Genomic DNA, 24,193 nt, shown 5'->3' on the forward strand with positions numbered 1-24,193 from the left:
CACACACACACACACAGAGACAGAGCCCACACCGGCACGGCGGGAGGATGCCCTTTGCTCGGGGGGGCGAAGCCGGCGGAGCAGCATCTCGAAGCCGCCGGGAGTGAAGCCGCCGCCGCCGGGGCCTCCCGGCCCGCAGCCGCTTTCCCTCCGCCCCAGGACGCGCACCGGGAGAAGGAGGAGGAGGAGGGAGGAGGGCGCCGCAGCAGCAGCAGCAGCCATGGGAAGGATTTGACAGGGCTCGGAGCGCTTCCCAGCCGCCCCGCGGCGGTGCCGGTGTGTCGGGGCGGGCGTCCCGCCCGCCGCCCCTTTGGCGCAGCGGAGGAGCAGGGGGCGACGATGAAGACTTTAGTTTTTTTCAATCACTGAAAAGCCTTAAAAGGAGACTCGGTAAGGAGGAGGAGGAGGAAAGGGAAAGGCTGCCCGGGGGCAGGACGTGGCTGCGCCCTGAGGAGGGGCGGCCGGGGAGGGAGACCTGCGGCCCACCCCGCGGTGGCCGCGGAGGCGCTGCCCGGCCGGGCCGGGACTGAGGGGGGCGGCGGGGCTGCGCGGCCCCTTCCTTCCCTCCCTCCTTCCTTCCCTGCCGGTGTGCGCCCTGTTTTCCTCTTCCTTTCGTGCACACGAATATATAAATACACGTATTTCTCTCCCCCCCCCTCCCCTTCCCTCGGGAAGCGGAAGGCTGGTGCCAGCCGGAGGGGGCTGCCGGGCTTTCCCGATGCGGCGGGGGCTGCGCTCAGCATCGCTTCGCATGAGCTGCCTTTTCAATGAGGGAGAAGACCTTTTCTTTTTTATTTTTTCATTTTTTTTAAATATCTAAGTGCGTATGCCTCGGTGAAATCGGTGTCAGTCAGTCTCGGTTGAATTTTGAGTGCAATTATTATCGTTATTAAAGCATTAGGAGTGGCCACATCTATATATATATATTTTTTTTTTTCCCCTCAGGAGTGGCCACATCTATATATATATTTTTTTTTTCCCCCTTATTAAGCGATTTTTCAATATTATTTTTTTTTCTTTTAGGATAACTATTTTCTTCCCTTAAAAATCATGCATACGCTATACGTGTGTGCCTGAAACTTGGAAGGGTTTAGTTTCAGGCTGGGGTCACCGAGGTGGGCTGGAAATTTAAGGACGGCCACAGTTTGACACTTGTTAGAAATACTGTTGACTTCTTTTTAAACAACAAAAGCCTCAAAAGATTTTTTTTTGTTGTTGTTTTTTTGGCAAAGTAATAATAATCATTAAAAAAGAAACCCCAATGCAAACTGAAACAACCATGTCTGGAGAAGTGCGTTTGAAGCAGTTGGAGCAGTTTATTTTGGATGGGCCAACTCAGACTAATGGGCAATGCTTCAGTGTGGAAACCTTGCTGGATATACTCATCTGCCTTTATGATGAATGTAACAATTCCCCTCTGAGAAGAGAGAAGAACATCCTTGAGTATCTGGAGTGGGGTGAGTTTGAATGTGTTTATTTTGTGTACATCCGTCCATGTTCCTCTCTGCTTTGTATAATGTCTCTATTATTTATGTGTAAGAGGGGAATGTTTATAACTCAGTGTTTTACTGGGAAGCGTTATCGGTTTTTCTGTGTTTAAACACGGTGGTGGTGCTAAAAAGAAATCCATATTGGTTATTCGTCTTTGAGGTACGCATATAAAGCATATGTTATTCTTTTTTTTTATTTTTCTTTTTTGACATGGATCAGACTCTGGTACATGAGGCATATTTGTTTGCCTTCAGGCCCAGCTGTTGCATTTTGTATCCTAAAGTTGCTGGGAATATGGAAGGGTGAGGGATAAATTCTCTGATGCCTGCAAAAAAGATCAGTACACAATCCCCTGATGTGTGCCTGCATTCTAATCTATACTGCTTCAACATAGAAATAAACAAGAAAATCCTCTAGCTCCCTTAAATTATATGGGTTTGAAATGTTTGTGAAAATGGAGAAAATTACATTATCTTCTTTAGCATAAAATCGTTGCTAAATTAATTAGGTTGATTTTCCTGATGAGGAAAATAAAGTTGAAAAGCAGAATGAAATTGTGCGTCCCCCTATCCTTTCCATTTTCTTTCTTCATTTTAGAGAGACAGGCTCTTTGCAGATTTTTAAATGGAGACAGGTGAATGATAGCATTCCAGTTCTTCTTAAGTTGTCACAGAACTGATGGTCTCTTTCTTCTTAATTCGTTTTCTTCCTCCTCCTAAACATAGATGCAGAGCAGAAGATGCAGTCTGACATAAGAACCATGATGGGAACAGTTACTGTATCTGACCTTCAAACTTCAAAGTCATGCTGCACTTCTGCATTTACATGCAGAACCACATTTGCTTTGTAATAAATACATCAGCAGGTCTCCTTTATTAAAAAAAAAGCACATTTTTGAAACACGTAACAGGCGTTTGATTAATTAGCTGGTTGAGATCTTCATAATGAAGTCACTGAGGAAAGACATTGTTTTGATAACTGATCTAACAACTGGAGGCTGATATGTGTTTTATTTTCCTGCTCCTCACTGTAGTCATACTGACATCTAAAGGACATCTGACTCAGTAATTAAGTTTCTTGTACTGTTCATATTGCACTCGTCTTTGTTTTCTTATTATCTGGAGGAGCAGGCTATAATTAATGCGTTCTTGCTAAGGAGGAAATAATAATTAAAAGTACTTCTGAGGAATCTTCCCTCTGAAACTGTCACTGTAACATAGGGAAGCTGTGACAGATTAGGGAAATATGGTGGCTCCAAAGGTGTTTCGTATGCAGGAACTTAGAGTAGTCTGCAGTGGATCTAGCCAGCTGACATCCTGTAAATAATAATAAAAACAAAGTTAACCACATCAACCTGATCAGAGTAATGGTGAGCTTGGGACCCATCGTATTGGGTCCTGGTGTGTTCAGTGGTGGCTGTTGGATGGATAAGTGCATCATTACAAGGCTCTGACAGTACCCAAAGATTTCTGTAATAAACTTTATAGACTGCTGATGGAAATAATGCACTGTTTTGGGAAGGCTGGAATAAGGTTTCTTCCTGGCCTGTTTTTCCCTGCTACTTTCTCGCTCTCATGCTCCAACTGTGCCTTAGCAGGACTCTTGAGCTTCAGACCAGACCAGTTCCTCCCATTTTCAAGGCTGAGTTACCAGAGCCCTCTGTTTGCTCCCACCTCTGCTCTCTGGACTTCTGCCCTCAGTTTTTCCAAGAGGGTTTGTGAGGTGAAATGCAAAAGAGCAACGGGTTCCGGTACCTGCCATTGGAAGTAGTGTCCATGTGAATGATGTCTTTATCCTCCAAGCACTCTCATGAGTTGTCTTTTCTGAAAGCCACCCCTTCTCGTGGAAGGAGCGGTCTCTGGCATTTCTGGGGAGATGAGGAGTTTGGCAAAAATCAGGTTCTCCCAAAGGTAGTGTCCCCTCCAGCGCTCGGGTACGGCAGGTACTAAGGATACTCTGTTCTTCGATATAATCGTGACCTCGCGTAGGTCTCTCCCCAGAAGGGGAAACAATGCAAGTGGTTGATTAGGAAGAGGTTATATGTGGTTTTAAAGTCGGAGACGTGCCAAGTAGGAGCAGGAGCAGAAAGCTGGCAGTCAGAAATCGTAGGCTCTGCCCCCGTCTCCATCAGTGACTCAAATGTTGAAGTGCTTTCTGCTAGGGTTTTTTTTTTTTTTTCCCCAGCTTCCCTATTTGAACGGCAGGGAAAATACCACCAATTTTACACCAGGGAGTTCTGAAAGCTGCTGTACGTGAAGCACTCTTAGTTTTGAATGTACCATATAAAATAGCGTCTATTAACTTATTTTTCCCATCAGTGAAATAAAACTTGGTGCGTGGTACGTCTACTGGTGGGCGTCAGTTGGTTGCTGTGTCAGAACGACATTTAGTGGGTTTATGCCAAGCCTTCACAAATTTTGCTTTATTACTATGAAGAGTGCAGACTGACATTATTGGAACTGGTCTCAGAATGATGGGAACTGGTACGTTTGTGCATTTACAAATTGTGAGATATGAATTTACTCCTGAGAACTGGTCACCATCTTAAGCTTAAACTGCTTTTTGAAATTATTGTTTCTAAAAGCAAATGAGATTTATTTATATAGGTAGTTATTTCTAAGAAAAGGCTAATAAATAGCTGTTTGATCACAGACTCCTGTTGAGCACAACAGCAAATAATTTTTTCTTGCTTTTTGGTGGTGCAGTTTTGAGGTGCTACTGTTTGGTTTTCTGAGGATTTTGGGATGGTTTTTTTGGAGGGGTGTGTACCTGGGTGTGCATTTTAATTTAAGCTGTTCAAGGCCTGAGATCTTACATGTTGTATTTCATGTAAGACTGAATATTCATAGCACAATCTGAATTTTTTTGTGGAAGGTTTTAGCACAGAAAAGCTAATGTGGTCTTAGTGACAGCCATGTGACTGCTGCTATATTTAGGGCAACTAAGAAGCTTCACGTTCTAGTCCTTGAATCTTTAAGGACTATTTTATGAACTTGTTATCTAGATCTGAAATTTATTAAAAAATAAAGCACGGTGAAACAGTTGAGCACCTGAACTGGTTGTTCATCTTTTGTTTTGGTTTGATGTTACGTGTTCAACTCAGCCAGTGGAGAAAGTAAGGTCTCTGCAACATGGAGTTTTACATTTTTGTAAGTTCTCGGTCTTTTTGAGGTGCTTGAAATGACATTAGACTGGTTTGAAGTGTCAGGATAGTTATTTTGTGATTCAGAATCTGCGTTACTTCTAAAATATTTTTTCTGGCATAAAGTTCAAACCTAATTACTTTCCCTATTTTTATACTTTATTAGTTTTGTGACGTGCAAATAAGAAGATTTGATTTTCGTTGTTTATTTTACGTAGGTATCTTATATGCCAAGACAACCATGGAAGCAACCAGCGTATTTGAGTTCTGAGGGTTAAATCAGGGCAAATTTTGAGAGGATGGGAAGGAAACAAAATATTTAGATGTGGCTTGTTCTGTGTAGTTTGCATTTTTATCTCCATTGATAGTTGTATTTGTGATTTAGAAAAAGGATTGTCTAATTATGGCAACTGGAGCTTACCGGAGAAAGTTATTCAGAATTTCAAGCACTTTGCTTTTTCTTTTCTACACGTGTATGAGTTGCCACAATGACTCAAGACTGCGAGGGAGTTAATGAAGGCTGATAAGCTGAACTTGAAAGAAAAATGTAGTGATAGAAAAAAGCTTTTAGAGATGTTTTTGTTCTGGGAAGGCTTCCTTTACAATAGCTCCAATTTGAATTGGTTTTGAAAAGGAATTAGAACAATGTTATTTAGGATGCATTGAAAGAAAACTAGAATAAACTTCAAAATGTGTAGAGATATAAGGGAGGGAGGGTGGAGAGCACTACCAAGAGCGTGGTGAGGTCCATGACTTGATTGAATCTATTCCCCTGTAGGAAAAATGTAAACTGTCCTTTAGTGGGTCTTATGTTGTGGGTTTTGTTGGGTTTTTCCTATCAAAAACGGCTTTGGAAGATGCATTTAATTCTTCTCATTTCACCTCTAGAGGAACTGAAGTGTTGTGGTATTCATGCAGTACTGATAAAGTCAGAGACTAGACTGTCATCATCGGTCTCATGTCATTCGGGTGTGTGACATCTCTTCTGCACATCAAAAATGGTTCTGTCTCCATAAAACCATTTTCTCAAGACAGAGTTGTGGAGAGGTTGTCTGTGCTTGCTTTCTGGCAATCTCTCTCTCTCATCTTAAGAAAAAATGGTATGTCCATTTTTGAGCTAGGTTTATTTTTAAATATTAGTAACAAAAGAAAACCAAATGTCCAGATTCCTGCTCCTGTTCCGTGTTATTCATCTATTTGTGGGTCATGAAAGAAATCATGAGCATTTTCGGCTATGAGTTGCTTATATTTTTGTTTTTGAAACAGACTGTTAAAAAAATAATCCTTCATTAAGACCCTATTCTTAGCAGAGACAGCAGTAAAAGACGTGACACTCAACTTCTTTTGTATTCCTTATTTTTTTAAAGTAGACTTTGGTGCTTAGTATTATCTAACCCTTTAGAAATGAATTTATAAAAAAATTTACATTTTAGGAATTATCATTGTGGGTTTTTTTTTCTTATTACAGTTGTAAAACTGGAATGCTTCTTGGTCTGATAGACATAGACAAACACAGTTATTAAATTCTTTTTGGGAAAGAATGAGCATCCTGCTCATCGAGGCCACTTAGCACTCGAGCATATGCCTAATTTTAAATGTGAGTTGTTTTGTTGCCTGCAGCTGAGGTATATGGAGGTAAAGAGATCCATCTATGTAGGAGCCATCCTGGCATTTTTGATGCGTAAATTTCTGTTGTTGTTTACAATAACACCGTAGTGCTTATTTTATGTAAACTGTTGTTTCTGTTAAATAGCTGCAACTAAGAATTAAATGCTTTTTATTGATTAGGATGAAAGGAAGAGGTTCTTCAATGCTGTCAAGTAGAAACAACCTTCAAGTTTCCATGTTTTAGAATATGGTGTAAAGAGCTTTTATAGGGATGTAGTTTTATACCAAACGACTTGAAAAAGAGGGGGGGGAAAAATGCAAGAAAATAAGTAGAACAGTTGCTGTGCAGATCTTATGGTTAGGTAGCCCTGTGTTTAACCTCTATACCTTTTGAATTGTGACCTCTCCCACAATTTATTTCAGTTTTGATTCTTGTCTTGAACACAAGGAACTAATTACTGTAAGTTTATCAACAGTTCTGATGTGATCAAATGAGCTGTGAGACCATCCGGTTAATTCTACTTGTTTTGCATTAGGGTTAAAGCCAGTTTCCAGTAGAGCGAGGAATTAACCCGTTGTAACACCTTTGTTTCTTCACGCATTTACAGTATACCAAGGTTTTTTTTAAACTTATTTTTACTTAAAATTAAAGGTTTTTTTAAAGGATGTTCTTTTTGGTTGTTTTTGTTCTTTTGGGTTGGGAAAGTTTGGAAGCATTCAGAGGCTTTGGGACTCGTGTGATTAGGTTGACTTCTGTCGGCAATGTCCTTTTTATTGCAAAGGAGTCCTTTTTGCTTAGATAGAAAGGTAACTTCGTTTTCAGGAATTTTAGGAATGCCTTTATTCTGTACACAAATTCCTAGCATGGTTTGGTCTAATGGGGACAAATGGAGAAATACAATTATATGAGCCAGTCTGCTCAGTGGGCATTATAAAACTCATGACAATGCAATAAATTCCCTGTTACTAGGACATTTCACGTTCAAGGGTTAATCCAATGGTTTATTTGGGGGACGATCTTAGCTGTAAAACGTACTGCTGAAGGTGTGTTTGGATTCTTAACCTCTGTGTAGCGTATGAGGCTGTGCATGTGTGTACCTGATTAAACTCCTTCCTCATCTTTAGATCCTTCTCTCCTGAACTTTCCAGACATGCTCTTTTATAACCTGTAGCATGTTCTTAGTTCACAGTTGACTGAAAGAAGGATGTTGTGCTATAAGAATGACGACGTTGGTCCAATACAGTGTGATGCTCTGCTATATATATATTATTTTATTTTTACAAAGAGAGAGAGTAACTGCCTTTCTTTTTGAAACTCTATCTTACGCCCATGGATCAGTGCTTGAGTTCTGAATAGCAACAGCAAATAAAAGTAATTTCACTTCTGAGTCATACCTGTGGCTGAATAGTCAAGTTCCGATGTTGGTTTGAAATTTTATTACACATAAATTGCAAATACAGGATTTCCAGCTAAAAAGTGGGTGCAGTCTACTATCCTGGAAATTATTTTTCCCATATTATTTTCTGTATGTGGACACTGTAAATTATCCTGGATGTGCCTTTGTAAAACATTAACCCATTCATAGCATCCCTCATTACTGTAAAAAAAAATTACCATCTCCATTTGCACAGAAAATTTCCAGAAACAATTAGATCCTGACTAATAAAGGTACAGTTGATAACTGAGAGAGAATGAAAAGAAAAGGCCAACTCCTAGACTCTAAGTTTTATCTTTTGGCAAAGCAGGCATTCCTTCCATAAGCGTTTGTACTTGTTTAATTTGATTTTCTTTTTCTGGCTGAACAACCAGAATATTTTGTTCTACTCTGGTCTAACTTACCTCAACACATTATTTTTCTAAAACCCTCATTAAGCTTGGGAATGCCACTAATGTGGACTAAAATCTTTAAAAAATGCAAGTGATTTAGGTCAGTCATGTGCAATCTTTTGTAAACTGCAAGATTTTTATTTCAAATAGTTTAAACATGACATTAGGCTTAACAGCAATGGCAAAAATCTTCTATTTAGGTGGGTCAGTTTGCTTTTATTTCTAGTAATACAGCCTAATTAGGTTTACTAGCGGTCACCATGGATAAAATCCACACGAGGTGTATCCAGACTCCTGAGACTTCGTGTTTCATAATTCTTCCTTATCCATAGCCAGGCTTCCAGTTTGATTTAAATTAGTTTTGTTGCAGAATATTGTAGGTTTCTTTTATCCTTAGAGATCAGCTTCTTAGTGCATCTTCTCTCTGCATCCTTTTGAAAAGATTTTGATCTGGAGCTTGTAGATGTTGTGAACTGCAGTATTCTGTAGGCCATTTTGAGGCAAAAAACCCAACCTTTTACATATAATTTGTTTAGCAATTTAGTAGAAACATACGGTAGTTCTTTCTGTAGAAAGAGTAGATGATTTTAGAGTGGCATTCCAAAGGGGAGGGGAAAAGCATTCGTAGATGTTAATAAGAATAATTACATTTCCTTCAAACGCTGTGGGATTTGACCAGCAACACTTTGTTGCTCTTTTCTTTGGTTTCTTTTCAGTCTCGGAAGTCAGGGCTTGGAGGAGGATTCTGGCTTAGCTCAGAGTGGAGGGTACATGAGCAGTATTTCTGTGTAAAGTGGTTTTCTTCTTGGTTGTTTATTAATTTTTAAAAGTATTCCCTCTCACTGTTGCCATTGTTTTATCCTTTTCATCTTAAAATCCTACCTTATTTTAGGCTTGTGGGACTGTCCTGCCTGTGAGGTGGCCTCACCTGTGGTGAAGGGCCCACAGGTCTCTGAGTACTTCCACCTTTCCTTTCCATGAATTTTTAAGGGGTAATATTATTCCAAAGCAAAGCTTTAGCTTTAATGTATTTACCTTCTTCAAGCTGAGGCCTCCTGCTCTTCTTCCCTGCTTCCATACTGTTGTTTTTCATCCCAGCAAGAGCTGAGTTTGTCTTTCTATTACTATGTGGGTGTCCATGTGTCAGGTTGAACTTCCCATGGCCAAAATCTTGGTTTCTGGATTTTAATATTCTTTTTTTTTTTTTTCTCCCCAGTCTTTCACGATTTTATCTGTCAGGCTCATAATATAGAGATCATGTGTAAACAGTGGTAACAAAAAGAAGTCACCTGTGTGAGAAATATACATGGGTTTTACCTACAGGTGCATGCACATGATATTTTCTGTAAACACTGGTTTATTTCTGATTAGAAAAATCAATTGTTACCTACTGGATCTAATGTAAACCATTTGTACTTGTCAGCTCCTGTAGAGCTGGGGCCTTGGTCTGTTCTGGCTGTAAGAAGCTGTGATCTGGTTTATTCCTGTGGCCTAAATATGAAGCGATTCAAGTGAGAGATGAGCTTTATCATTTTAATACCTAAAACTAAAATAAAGAAGTGATGGGAAGGGTGGCGATGACTTTTTGTTCCAGGAATGTGAAGTAGCTTAAGAAAATGTCATAGGTACGGTCGGGACACCATAATCCCAAGGTATTTCCTGCTCTTGCTCATTAAAGCTCTTTTTCACCTTTACCACGCTGCCTTTTGTCAATAAAGCACTGTCTTGTTTCAATGTTTTGCAGGACACATGGTAACGAGGGGAGGAAGAAATAGAAAGTGGTATTTTAATTGTAACTGGCTGGTTTTATCTTAGGTGGGGGCTAATTTGGTAGTATCATAAGGCTGGCAAAATCCACCCATCTCCATTTCACTGGTGCTTTCGTGGGCAGAGGGACATAATCCAGTCGAAAACTAACCCTCCAGAAACTGGTTGAAATCTGTTGATCTGGGTGTGTGAAGAGATTGTACTGGTGTTTGTACAAAAAGGGGGGTGTCCTAGGACTGTGGCAGTCCAGACTTTGGTGACTTTACCTACTCGAGCTCCAAGTTTAGAGGCTGACTCTCAGATTCCTCCTAAAATACAAGGAAGACATGATTTTGAGTCAGATTTTGACGTTACCAGCTTATTCTGATAGATATTTGGTCTAGAAGTTCAGTGAGCCTTTTTGTTTCCATAACAGTTACCAACATTTTTCCTCTTGAAAGGAGAAAATTTCTAGTAGTGAATTAGGGGACTTCAAAAGAGTTGTCTGATTTTGATGATGGCAATTCCTTGGAAAAAGAAGGTGTTGGTGTATTTGTGTGTTTTGTGGTATTTGGCATGATATCACTCGATGCCTTTAAAGAATTTTCCTTGTACATTTAACTTTCCTTGTATATGTAACTGAAAGCCAAGGATTCTTGTATTAACAGACTTGAAATAGTTTTGCTCCATTTCCCCCAGCTTCTAGAAAACACTTGATGTCATTCTATTTTGTGATAGTTTATAATTTTATAATTTTGGTATGGACTGACACAGAAAGAGACTTGTTTTGCTGTGATCTGATGGAAGCTGCTACTTACACAAATAGAAGTTTACAGAGAAAATTATTATTGTTGAGCTGTGCTGGTTTTGTCCTAAGGCTATTTATTTTGTTGTGTCACTCCACCTCAAATATTGACTATTTTTACCTTCCTAGCTAGCAACCACTTTCAGCTAATGAAGGATGTATTTCTGAATGTCTGTATCTCAGGTTAACACAGTCTCTTCCTGTGTGATTTAGCAGACGTGTGTCTGTATCAGTAGTAGCCTAGATTATTTAATGGAATTAGTCAGTATTGTTTACTGACAATATTACATTCACCTCGTGATCCTTGGCACTACCAACAGAAAGGAATCTCTTCCAAGAAATTCTTGATGTTAGTGCTTAAAAAATTGCTTTAATTTCACCATTAAGCTTTCTTTGTAAGAGAACAATCCAGTCTCAAGGTTTTTTGCTTTAGTTTGGTCATGTAGTTTGTGTTGTCAGTAAATGTATTTAAGCATGTATATGATCATGGTTGTAATTACAGAAGCTTCTTAAACACCCCAAAGTCTGCATGATATGTTGCTGTGCATTGACTGTTTCTAAAGCTTCAATACATTCAGTTCTAAAACATGCTGGATTTGTGGCACTAAAACCTTTCAATGACATCAAACTCTCATATGATAATTCAAAACCTAACAAATTTAGTTCCATGTGATCTTGTGTTTTTTTTTTTTTTCCCACCCACGTTAATTAAGAAGTAGATTGTTAATTCACAGTTCTTAGTGATGTCTACACATGTTCAGCAAAGTTAAATTTTACATTTGAAAACCTAGGAGTTAAGCAAATGTCTGTCTCTGAAAGAACAACAGCTTCTTACCTTGTGTCTGATTTAAGAGAGGGGTTCCATCTTTTGGGGATTTCCTTTTATGTTTCCTTTTCCTTTTTTTTTTTTCTCTTTTTTTACAGTTTAGGGAAACCATTTTCTCGAAGTCACTGTCAAATCTGGTTAGATGATATTTGCCCCAAACAAGGGAATTAATTTCTTCCTCAGTAAAATAAAGAAGTTCTGATGTTCTCCCACTGATTCTAAGGCAATAAAGAAAACGTTGACCAATAGATTTTCATGGCACCTTTGCTAATGTTTGGGGTACCATTTGTTTTTGCTTTTATTTCAGATTTTTCAATATCTTTCAGGCACACTTCACATGGCAGGGGGAAGGAATACAGGAAGAACTGGAACTCATACACTTTTATAGTGACAGGGTGCAAATGTTGCTTTTAGCACCGTTCCAGCATCAGGGATACAAACCCATTTCCCACAGGAAATACAGCCTCATTATTTTAACCTGGGACTCTTAGAATAAACCCAGATTCTCTACTTTGTCTTTGCCTTAGTGTCCATCTCATACCGTATTCTTCTGTGCCTGGCACTTCAGGACTTAGGGCTGCTTTTTTTTTTTTTTTTTTTTTCCTTTTAGAGGAAAAACAGGCTTCTCCAGTGAAAGGCAGACTTTGCAGCCAGAGGTGGTGTGTTAGGACTTCAGAAAGTTAGGACATATCCATGGGGAAGGATTCACCAGTGGATCCTTAGGAAGGAGGACTGTCTATCAAGATGAGTTTGTGTAAGATATTCTATTAAATAGAAATTCAGGTGGCCTATTTAGAAGCTTGTGTGAACACATATATATATGGATTATATTTATAGGGAAATTTATTATTTTATTTAAAAATAAACTGATATAGACTTTAACTGTTAGGCGTTGACTTGGAGCCATGAGCCAAAACTGTGATGTCTGCCTGGTAGGAGTAAGAAAGCATTTGTTAGCCAAATTCTGCTCCCATTTAATGGAGGTAAATGGGGAAGTTAATTCACTGATTCCGGTGTGATATTAAAGGAGTTCATATTTGCTGCTGAGCTTTTAAAGAACACAAAGCCCCTTACTTGAGAGCATTAAGTGGTTAAGTATTTAAAATGAGGGTTCAAGTACTATAGCTTTTTCTAGGTGTCCAGAGAGAATATTTCCTTTATTTTGCTTTCATTTTTTAAAGTTGGAAGGGTTCTAAATGTTCTTTTTTTTTTCATTTTCCTTTCAAATGGTTCCTGGTGGCAAAGTAGTTTACAGTGATACTGGTCACTTTCGTATATTGCCTTGAAAATCTGTTTGAGAAAAGTGGGTGGTTATTAACATCTTGTATATCTCTGCAAAGAAGCGGAGGCAGAGCTGCGATTTGTTGAAGGCCATTCAAAAACTCAGCGGAAAAGCAGTTTCTAGGATCCAGATTTATGTATATGTTCTTTCCAATATTTTTTTTCAAAGTTTTTGAAATGTTTGCTGTGGAAATTCCTGAAGGTGTGGGTGGTTTGTAACTTCGGTGTGTTTTAAGTGCTTTATTTATTTGCTTAAATTTTCAGCGTACTGTTTGGGTACAGTTTTTCTCAGTGTCATTACTGGAGAAAACTTGGAATCTTATTCCTGTGATGTTGTTGCTGTAATGTCCTCTTTCCTCTCTCTCCTTGAATTTCAGCACTGCACGATTCAAACCGGCGGCAATTGTGTTATTTCTCATAAGGGAAGTGCTCTTTTCTGCAGTGGTCAGGTGGACACTTGCCAGAATTGTGTTTTGAGCAACTGTTTGTGTGTGTTGAACTTGGGCCTCCATAAAAATTAAACTTCTTCTAACTCATAAAACACTTTGTACCTCACCTTTTCAAAAATCTCTCCTGCAGCTCCACGAAGCATACGCATGAAGTTTTCCCAAAGTGTCTAAATAACTTGTATAAAATGTAATGTGGACATTCAAATCTTCTCTCATACTTGCTATTTATGAAATAGGTCCTACTTGCTTAGCTTGGGGAAGCTTTGGGGAAGCATCTGTTGTTGCTGTTGGACAAGTCACTGTTGAGCTGCAAAGTTCAGTTCAGAGAAGGAGAAAGGGAATTTGTATATAGCATTGCTACACGGGAAACTTTTCCCATAGAACTTTGCATGCTTTCAGGAAGTCAAACGTGATTGCAAGAGAGATAACCAGAAACTCTTGATTATTATCTCCAGCTCACACTGGAAATTATCTCCTGGAAAGCAGTGCGTGCATAGGTATTGCTCAAAAAAGTTCTAACTGAAGGTTGAGGCAAGTCCTCTTCTAACCTTGCATTTAGTCATCAGTAGATGTCAAAAAGACAGTATAGGTAGGCAATTTCACAGTAGGGTTACTTCTGTGGATCAGGAAATTCCCCTTCCCTACCCTTCCACCCCTTCTTTTTTTCTTCCTGCTTCTGCTGAGTATCTGCTTCCTGCCTGTTGAACCGCCCTGCAAGGAGTTGATTTTAAAGCAGCTGTGCTAACTAAAATTCAGCTTTCCTTTAAGAATGGATGCTCTACATTTTTGCTTTGGTGTTTTGTGCTAAAAGACTTTTGAACATGTTCTGTAGGGTGCTCTGGGCTTGGCTGGTCAGTCAGTCTGTTTTTACAGCAGCTTAGCCATGACAAGCCAGATGAGAAATGCTGAATTTTTCTTAATTAGTATTGCAGAATAAAAATTCAAGAACTACTCATGAGATATGACTTTGCAGATAGCAATTATCTTGCAGGCACAGTGTAATTTATGTAATACGTAATGCTTTGCATCAGAAGTTACCAGAATTTATTTATGGGGGAGATTGTTTAGTAAGGATATTTGAGTGATTTCACTGTCTCGTTATAATTTGCATTTACTTCGTGTTTTGTTTGTGCAGAAACATTTTGTACGAATGGCTGTAATTTTTCTTTTTGTTCTGCCAGATTCAAATGGCAAAAGTTCTTGAAGTGTCCCAAGGAAGTTATTCATGACATAACTGGAATAGACTGGAATTGGGAGAGCAGGTGTTGAGTTTCTCCAAGTTCTTCAGTGGAAGTGTGGCAGGGGTTGGAATTTGCCTTCCACGGCCCGTTGCCATGGCCAGCCCTTGCTCATGCTCTCCGGATGTGGGGAAGGAATAGCTGTTCTTCTACTGTTGCACATTTAATATTTGTAAAGTTACAGTGATTTAGGGTTCTCAGCCTTGATTCGATACATTAAGACTTCAGAAACTTACCTCCTGTTCTTTCTTCTGCAGTCAGGTGTGGAAGGGCAGGAATTGGTCTGCGCTCTGAGGTGAAAGGCTTTATTACGATGAATTTGTTTCTCTCACTGTGGAGAATGGAATTTGGGGTTTTGGTCTCATCTTGGCCTCATTCGCAGATGGATAAAGAGAAAGTAACTTTTTATGAATGTTTTGATTGTTTAAAGTGATGTTCCTTGAAAAAAAAAAGTATTAGACTTCAGCCTAACCACAAGACACCTGAAGTAATGGATAGTCATTCCCACCTGTGTAAAATCAAAGGCAGTCGGAACAGTAGCGGGATTTAAAAAATTTTCTGTTGGTATGGAACAGTAACATCTAAATGAAGTGCAAGCTAGTGCAAAACCAGACCCTACATCATTATTTGTTTTGGAGAGCTTCAGTAGCTCGTTTGTGGTTTTCCTGCTTGTAAATAATGGAGTTATCCCATCTCCTGCTGAATGTTTTGATTCTTTGTATTTTCTGCTGGTGGATGTATCTGTGCCTCTGAGCTACATTAAGGAAGGGTATAGAGCCAGTTACTCGCTGATCTCTTGAGCTAAATCCCAACTTGCACAGGAGAACTTAATGTTCTCCGCAGGTTCTTGGGTCCTTTCCCCCTTCTCAATCCCATGTAGTAGAGGAAGCTGTCTTGTATATGATGTAAATATAATAAGTCCCTTCCATTTTGTGAGCTCAGTACTGTAGTATGTGAGTTGTGGATTAAATGGAGAGTAGTTCCTTTACTCATCCCTTTGAATGTTTTTTCCCCTCTTGCTTCTTGTGCCTTTAACTGGCGGCTGAGACTCTGTTGCTGTGCTCAAGAATCTCCTCAGCTTTATTAGCACAGTCACAATGATTTTTTTTTTTTGGAGGTACTTTTCTGCACCAAGCACAATAATAAATACTTTTTCTGCGGGTTGATTTAATTCCTCAAAGATGTTACTGCAGATGGTTGCACTGGAAAAGAGGAGGCATGTTTCTCTCTTGTGATTTCATTAACTGCATACTGTGCATCATTTTAGGGCTTATTAGCTGAGAAGAGCAGTTAGGATTCAAAACTTAAAAACTTGAAGTAATCCATTAATATTTTTCTTTTTGATGTTGTTCACAGTGTTGAGAGAAAGGCAAGCACAAGAAAAGTCAATGTGAGAATTTCTCTTTCCTTTTTTATTTCAAGCCTGATAGCTCAGGAAGGAAACCTTACCATGGAAAGTGAATTTGGTCCATCATAATTTCAGTGGTGTTGCAGACAGCACTGGTGTTCTGGCCATGTTTGGGACGGAGTCTTGCTTATCTAATTCTCAGAATTATTCGAAGTGTAGGAGTGAAGCGTTCCATGCATTGAGTATGACTTGAACAGTACACAAGCATTGTCCTTAGTGGAAAGTGAATTTGGTCCGTCACCATTTCAGTGGTGTTGCAGACAGCACTGGTGTTCTGGCCATGTTTGGGACGGAGTCTTGCTTATCTAATTCTCAGAATTATTCGAAGTGTAGGAGTGAAGCGTTCCATGCATTGAGTATGACTTGAACAGTACACAAGCATTGTCCTTGAGCTGTTTGGCCTGGGATGCTGCTGGATTTGAGGATTTTGTATTCTATGTGAAAGTGTGCCCGCTGACCGGCAATCTTAAGCAGTCTCTAATAGGACCAGGAGCCAGTCCTACCTCTCATTTGGAACGTGAGGCCTAATTAATGAATATGTTACTGCTTTTTTGCTTGATACCAGCTGGTATTTCAAAAGCACTTGTGGAAGTAGAATCCTTTCATGCTCATTGGAGGCTGAGCACTTTTTTGCCCAGCCTTTTGGTCATCGTTTCAGTGATAACGATTTACAGCTGAGCTCCCCAGTTGGACACCTGCACACCTGAGGGCAGTGAACTGATTGTAGGGTGAAATGTACCTACCACAGCAGCAGAGCCACCCTAAGAAGTGGAAGGTGATGAATTGTGTAAGTGTTTCTTGTTGAGTGGTCAGGAGATTTTTTTTTATTTTTTTTTAATTTATGTCTTTCCCAGAAATATCACCTACCAGTTCCTAATGGTGTAAGAATGGAGTAAAGAATGTGGATGTTGGTGTTATGAAGAAATTTGTATGGTGTTCTTTGTGCATCTGTGTAGTAATTTGGCTGCATAAAAGCTTGAGCTAATTCTGGGTTTGCATTGAAGGTCAGGGAATTCCTTCTAGCCTGAAAGAAAGGAAATGTGAGTATCACTTACAGCTTTAACCAGAATAGTCCATGTTGTACTTTATTCTCAAATGGGAAGGTAAGATGCATTTCCAATTGCAACGGGGAGTCTTTCTGGGAATTGCTTTGCAGGTTAATGGTGTTCCTTTTTATACTTTTCTTTATTTGAGGACACTTGAGCGTAGAATGTGAAGCAGCAGCAGCCAGGAGGAAGGAGCTGAGGCAGCCAGTCTCTGCAGAGCCCCTCAACGCAGAGGCAGAGGGGAAAGGGAGGGATGTTCAACACATCTCCCAGGCCTTCTTGCCAAGTGTCAGGTGTGGGAATAGCCACTTCAGAGAACTGGTATAAATTGGGTTAGGAGTAACTTTGGAGTAACTTTAGGAGTAACTTTGATTTTTGTGTAACTATCGTGAATGTTAAGTGGATTTGCGTGAAAGCTTTGGCTTGGCGTTATTTAAGTCATTCTTAAATGACTTTACAGCAAAAATATCTGAAAATTCATTTTATTTCTTGCGTGTATCTGATAGAAATACAGAAAGAAATAATTTAAATATAAATGCAAACTGACAGAATAAACGTTCTGTCTGTGTGCATCCATGTCTGTAGCTGTATGATTGTGCTGTTCTCCCCCCCCCAACCTCTTTTGCATATCCCATAGGACAGTAGGGCTCTGGAAATTCATTCACATTTTGTTGGGGAGGAGACTCTCAAAGTTAGCAGTTATGTAGTGAATGAAGTTGTGGTTTGCAGAAAAGGAAAAGGTTTTTATGGAGGAATTGAATGATGCTGTGGAGGATTTGATTCTCTTTCTGACTGCTACAGAGGTGTTTGGTGTTTTTCTCTCTGTGATGCTGGATATTAACCACATATTTTGTATGTAGCCACTAATTGTGCGTTCATCACCATCTGGATCAGTTAGCTGGCTTCCTGTGGTTTGATGAGAAGAGATACTGAGAACTCCCAGCTGTCACTGAAATCAGGTGGAGCTCTGTTTTAAACCGTAAAGCTCTATATAATGCAACATGCTCTAAAAAGTTTGTATCTGGAATTCTGAAGTTATTAGTTAATATTGGTTGACTCCTTTCCCCTTATTTAATATGTCCTGATTCCTTTTGTCATAGATGTGATAGTGTCACTGGCTCTTGGAAAGGTATTTTGGAAAGTAATGTATTTAGGATCCTGTCATAAAGAGTGCATTTAAAAAATTTTGTGAGAATTAGCAAATCTTGCTGCAGAAAAAATAAGATGTACTGTTTTCAGGAACCACCTGAACATATCTTACTGAAAAGGTTGTAGAGTGTCATCATTATTACCTCCGTGCACTCTAATTGGTCACCATCTTAAGCTTTCATCTTTTTCAGCATTGACAGCTTAGCCCAGTCTTGTGTGGTTTTTTTTTCTTTGACCTGTCATAATTTTATCTGATTAATTGTCCTTTGTTTGTGGGTTGGTGTTTTGTTGTTTTTTTTTAAACAGAGTATTCACTTTATAAATTGCACATTATAAGGCATGCATGGAAATCAGAATATATTTATTCTACCTATTTTATTGTTACAGCTGTCGATCAAAACAGTTGCTCTGAAGAGAGCTCGTATCATTTTTTGGAAGCAGCTTCTGTTTTGGAAGAGATGAGTAGAATTTTTCTGAATTAAAATGAGGTGTGATGGAGCTGCTGGTAGATGAGGAAAGGGAAAAATCTATATAAAAGAAGTGGTGACAAGTTTCGTTTGGCTTAGTCTTGGTGTCACTACGTTTTGTAGATAGCTACAGAGGGGGTGTACTGTGCCTAAAATAAGATAGTCTCAGTGTTGGAGAAGGAAGCACATTTTAGAGTGTGTGTTTAAGATTCCTGTAGATCCAGTGAGAGTATGTAAATGTATTTTAAAGGCTTCCAGAGAGCGATCCTCTCTGCCTAAATTAGAGGCTTTTTGTCACTTATTTCTCAGCCTTTAGGACAGTGTGGTTCAGCTTTTGCATAATTCACCTGTCAGTTTGCCTTATCAATTCTGTGCAGTTGATCCTGTTGTATTTTTGAGCACCCAATGATAACCCTAAAGCCATAGTCCAAAATATTATTTTTTTTTTTTCATGTTCAGTTGAAGGAGGGGTGATCCTGGGAAACTACAGCTGCAAGACGTTTCACTGTTTAGAGTAATGTGCCTCAGCCAGGTGGGAAGGAAGCCAGGGTTTCAGTTCCAGCTCCAGTCGCTTGTGGCCAGAAGACAGCATCCAGGCCCAAAGATAAAGGACATTCCGCATCTCTCCCGCTTCACCATTTTTGGGAAAAGAGCGCTGTGTTTTCCTTCTCTAGTGGTAGGCTTTGTAGTAGGAACATACTTTTCCAGACCTTAAGTTAAGAAGAAGCATAACACCGATTGTCTTTCCAAAATTCAGAGTATTACTTTTCGTACTTCCCTCTTTTAAAATCTTACTGTTTCAGAGCAAAAACAAAGCAAGCTGCTTCTCACTTGATCACGAGACTATTTAAAGCTGTGCTTCTGCCACTCTGCTGTGTTTCTGGTATAGGAAAAAAACTTCCTTCTGATGGAGATGTGGGCATCTTGAGGCATTTTCTTGAGGAAAAGCAATATTACTCTTCAGTTTGCCAACAGATTTGCAGTGTATGAAGAGACTGTGTACAGGACCTTCTTAATGATCTGCTTTAAAAGAGTGAATTTTCATGGTATAGGTTTAGTGTATCAAGTTTATCTAAAAGAGAAAAGAACTAGCACAGCCCTGTATTTTATTTTTGCAGTGATTTATGGCAATATCAGTCCTCATGTTTGATTCTAATCAAATTCTTGATACTCACTTTCTTTGTTCTGCAGTAGCAAAATGTAGGCAACAGTTGACTTCTCTAGAGTCTTGACTTCCTTAGCTGTAGTATGTGACGTGCTTTGGAGAAATTATGTAAAATGCAATGTTTAGTATTGAAAGACATAAACTAGTAACTTGGATCGCTGTCATACCCTTCTCTGTTGATGGTCTCAGGGGAACAAAGGGTCATTAGAATTAATCAAAGTGAAGTTTATCTATATTTTGGTTGTGGGTTTGGGGTTTTTGGGTTTTTTTTTTGTGGCTATGGACCACTGGTGAAAACATGAGAAGTGACACAGGTGTCCATAAAGAAATCTGAAACTGTTCAAATGTCTTGGCATTTCTTTTAGAAGATGGTCTGTATCATCTGTCAACGTATTCAGATCTAGTCAGTTTTTTCACCCATTGTTAACTTCTTAAACTTTTTGTTTGTGGGGAAATAGAAGAGCTTGTACTATAAACAGTAGGATTATATACAATAATCCTTCAAGTTGAACATTTCTATTGTTAAGACCAAAAGCAAAGAAGGAGCTACCTGAGGTATTCACATTTTGTCTGCTCCTGCAGTAAGCACCAGAGAAAGGCTGCTGCTTGTCCCGTCCTCACTGTTGATCTCAGGCACTTGTAACAAAGTGGTACAGTAATTATGGCAGTGTTGATATTTTATAAGCAAAAAATTGCTTTATTTCATACTCTAAAGGAATGAAGTTTTTGTAAAATAATGGAAACGTGTCAACTGGCACATGAGACAGAAGAAAGGGGTGTGGTTTTTTGATGCAATTTATTCCAACTCCTGTGTCTACATACAAAAGACAATTACTATACTTATACAAAACTTCTGAGTTTACGCAAATGCTGTGTCATTGCCCAATTCATAATATTTACAAAAAGTCACTCTGTGTGTTCAGATATGGCTGTGGTATCTGCAAAGCTCGTGAATTACGTAATGTTTTTATTTTTTTTTGAGATAAATTTCAGTTTTCTGGCAAAAGATAAATGGCTTTTCTGTTACGTGTAGCCCTTTTCTAATGAAACAGTGGTACATACTGATTTTCTAATGCTTCTAATTTAGAAATCTTTTGGACATTTACAGCTAGATAGCTGTGTGAGAACAAAAATGGCTCAATATAAAAATAAATGTTAAGTGTGAGTTCATTTAACCACTCTTGTTGGTCTGCTGTCCATTCAGGTAAAATAGGAATGATAGACTTTTAAAATACACATTTACACACCTTTAAAAAAAATAGAAATAAAATATTTATACACAGAAAGTCTGCAATATATAAAGGTAATTAGAGCTATGTGAATGTCTAGGTATTTTAGTGTGTGACTTTTTTTTTTTTCCAAGAAAGACGTATCAGCTGGGTTTTCTTGTTTTAGTATTTCTGAAGGCTTAAAATAAATATTTTAAGGGATTTTTCTGCATTAAAATCTGGATCATTTGCAAATATATTTTAGTTTTGGAAATGGAATTTTCAAACTAAGTCGAATTTGATTGTGGGGGTCCAGATAGGAAGCAATTAAATGTTTGAGGTTTGGTTTACTTGGGTTTGTTTTAAGTACCTTAATGGACGTCTTTGGTTTTGGAAGCTTGGCCCACAGCATAGGTAGATGATATCGAATGAACAGCTGTTACCGAAGAGTGAAAACAGTGTTTTGCTGTTTGTTATATTGGAAGAGTCTAATGTAAATGCAACTGAAGTGCTTTCCTTCTTGACCTTATTTGATAAATCAAGGCTAACTCTAGTGTGTGGCCAGCAAATATGTCTGATGGCTCAGCTTTCTTTCATACTTCAGTCTTTGTGTGCCGTGAGAGATGCATATTTTACACTGCAGTATAGGAAAGTCATTTTAGCAGCATTCTTATTTATTGTATACATTAGAAACCACCTCAGATCTCCTCTCTGGGAGCTGCGGAGCCATCCCTGCTCTGACACCTGCAGCACCTCCCCTCCTTCCTCCTCCATGGTGCTCCAGAGCAATTTTTCTCACTTTTTTCCCTCACATTTCTCCATCTTTATGGCATTTTGCCCTTTTTTAAGCACATTTTTCCCTCAGGTGCCACCACTGGGGCTGAGGGGCTGGCCGGGGCCCTGCGGCCTCTCCTCACGGAGCCGGCCCTGCCGCCTCCTCCCCGCCGACACCCGGTGCTCCTTCTCAGGTCAAAATGGTAAGGAATAGCCGAGAATCGGGGTTAAAGGTGGTTTTGTTACACCGGATTAGTCATCCCTTCGTAAATTTGTAATGAGGAAAGTAAAAGTGTACGGGTCAAGATGGCAGGCACTGAAATTAGATGATGTTAAATTATCCGCATTGCTGCACAGCCCTGTTTTCTGTCCCACAGTGCAACGAAAGTGTAGAATTGTAATTGGATGTAGAATTGTAGCAAAAATGTATCTCATTTATTCAAAGAAATGAAATTTTATTCCTTTTTGTTCCCCCTCTTAGGATGCTGTCCAATTCTAGTTGAAATTTACTTGCCTGTTGTGGAATCAACTTTGAACCTTCAGGTTTTAGATCATTATATATTAAGATTAGCATTTATCCGTGTTGCTTTGAACCCTTAGGAAGCCAGAGAGTTTGAAAGTTAACTTTCAGGGTGATGAAGGGGCTTTGCTTTGCCTCAAGGAGCCAAAATCCATACGGTGCAAAGTTCTTCTGTTGGGTCCAGGCCCCTGTGCGCTTCCGTCCATTTTGAGGTTACCAGCGTTTCTTCGGGTACAATTTAACCAGTGGTGGTTAAAAGACAAGAAAAACTATTTACACCTGGGTATTAATGGTGCAGAAGTAACTTTTGAAGTATAGCACCATAAGTATGGATTTTTCATTAGCTTTCTGTTTTTCAGACCTGTAACAGAGCTTTTCATCTGACCAATTTGAGACTAGAGTATCTCTGGTAGGTGTTAAGTAACTACTAGACCATTTCCTGTTTTTCTGTGAAGTGTGTGTGTGTGTTGTATTTAAATTCCTTTAGGGACACTTCTTGGCTTGTGAGTTCTGTTGCCTAATTTGTGGGCAAATCAGTAAAATTAGCTCACAGTGGCTGTGGTAGAAGTCAGCGTTTTTTGATTGGGAGTAAGTGTGGAATATAAAACAACCACCACCACAAAACCCTCTTTCTGCTCAATAACTGACTTTTAAAATTTATCTGTTTTAAATGAGGATATGCTAAAAATAGATGTGAAAAGGTTATAGTCCTGTTAGGCTAGTTTGTGATAAATCTTCACTTTAATGTGGGTGTGAAATTTATATGCTTAGAGAGCTGGAATTACCTTTCCACCATTGGTCTTAGCAGATAAATAAGTATTCTGAAATTATGAATTATAAAAAAAAGAATTTGCTGCATTTACTGGAATCATTGTTTTGAAATACAAATTAGCACTTGCTCTGACAACTACTGTGTTCATGAAAACCCTGCTGAGGAATAGCCTGCAGAACAATTTCTTCTAGTGCAGTTGTTTTTAAGTAATCCCTGTCAACACTAGGCATTGAAAATGTGCTGGCTGTGCCGTGGTCTGAAACAGCTGTCAAATACAGTTTCTGGCACAAAGCCATCTCTAGATATTGTTGTATCCTGTTAATATAGAAAATGAAGAGATCATTTTCTTCCAGATTGGTTAGGTTTGTGGTCAGAGGGAAGAGGAAGAAAAGGTCCCAAATTCTAAATGAAAAGAAATTTGTTCGAGAAAGGTGTAAATGAACCTCAATCAGTGGCTGCTTTTATTCACATCATGAAGTGTTTTGCTGAGTGTAAGGATGTACTTAACCACATGCTTTCCTGAATCTGGGTCAAAGCTCATACTGCGGTTTGACTTTGGGCTGTGATAAGCGGCACAATTGTAATTACAACTAAATTATTAGACATTATGCAGAAAGTATACTAAAAGTAAGTAATTTCTAGATGCTTTCTCTTTTTCGTGATTCAAAAAGACAATGCAAACGCCAATAAATTGGAGGTTTGAAATAAATAGAACAACTGTAGTAGAGAAACCAGGAAGAAGGCATTTTGGAGGTGGGCAGAAAGGGAAATCGTTCCAAGGCACAGGCACATCTTTCTCTGCATAAGGGTTTCGCTTTTGATAGGACTGTGTGTCATACAATTGGCAGAATTCAGTTTACAAAACTGATTTTTCATGGTAGCTAGATGACATCCTGCAGCATCCCGAGTCAATAAGAAAGTGTAATTTCTTGGGTAAATATGAGTTCTCTCAGGACTTGACTTGGGCAGGGTAGTTACAGTATATTTTGGTAGAGGACATTAAGTCTTGCATGCACTCTTTACTTAAACTATATAAGAGAATATTTACCAATAGGTGGGTTATATTTAATTCTTGCTTCCTCTTGGTCACTATGGCGATTCTGTTCATCTCTCACAAATCCTTTTCATTTTCCTTGAATTGTAAAAATTAAAAATGGCAAAACCCTCTTAGGATTAAATCATTCTGCACATTCCCTTGCCGATGAGGGGTTTTTAGCAGTTTCTTTCTGCCTTTTGTTTTATGAAGTTCTTTACTGTATCCATCAAGGCT

General features: G+C 39.1%; 1 protein-coding gene across 1 annotated transcript in view; it reads left to right on the forward strand.

The window, feature by feature from the left end:
* The first annotated feature begins 22 nt into the window (after positions 1–22).
* Positions 23–24,193, forward strand: part of CDC42BPA (CDC42 binding protein kinase alpha (DMPK-like)) — a 187,585-nt gene continuing 163,414 nt past the window's right edge. The window contains exons 1-2 of the mRNA XM_014950818.1: positions 23–390; positions 1,233–1,457. Coding sequence (XP_014806304.1) covers positions 1,262–1,457 — 196 coding nt within the window. The 5' untranslated portion in view covers positions 23–390; positions 1,233–1,261. The remainder of the gene's footprint in view (positions 391–1,232; positions 1,458–24,193) is intronic.

The sequence above is a fragment of the Calidris pugnax genome, unplaced genomic scaffold (assembly GCF_001431845.1).
Source record: "Calidris pugnax isolate Ruff unplaced genomic scaffold, ASM143184v1 scaffold24, whole genome shotgun sequence".
In the NCBI taxonomy this organism is placed as follows: Eukaryota; Metazoa; Chordata; class Aves; order Charadriiformes; family Scolopacidae; genus Calidris; species Calidris pugnax.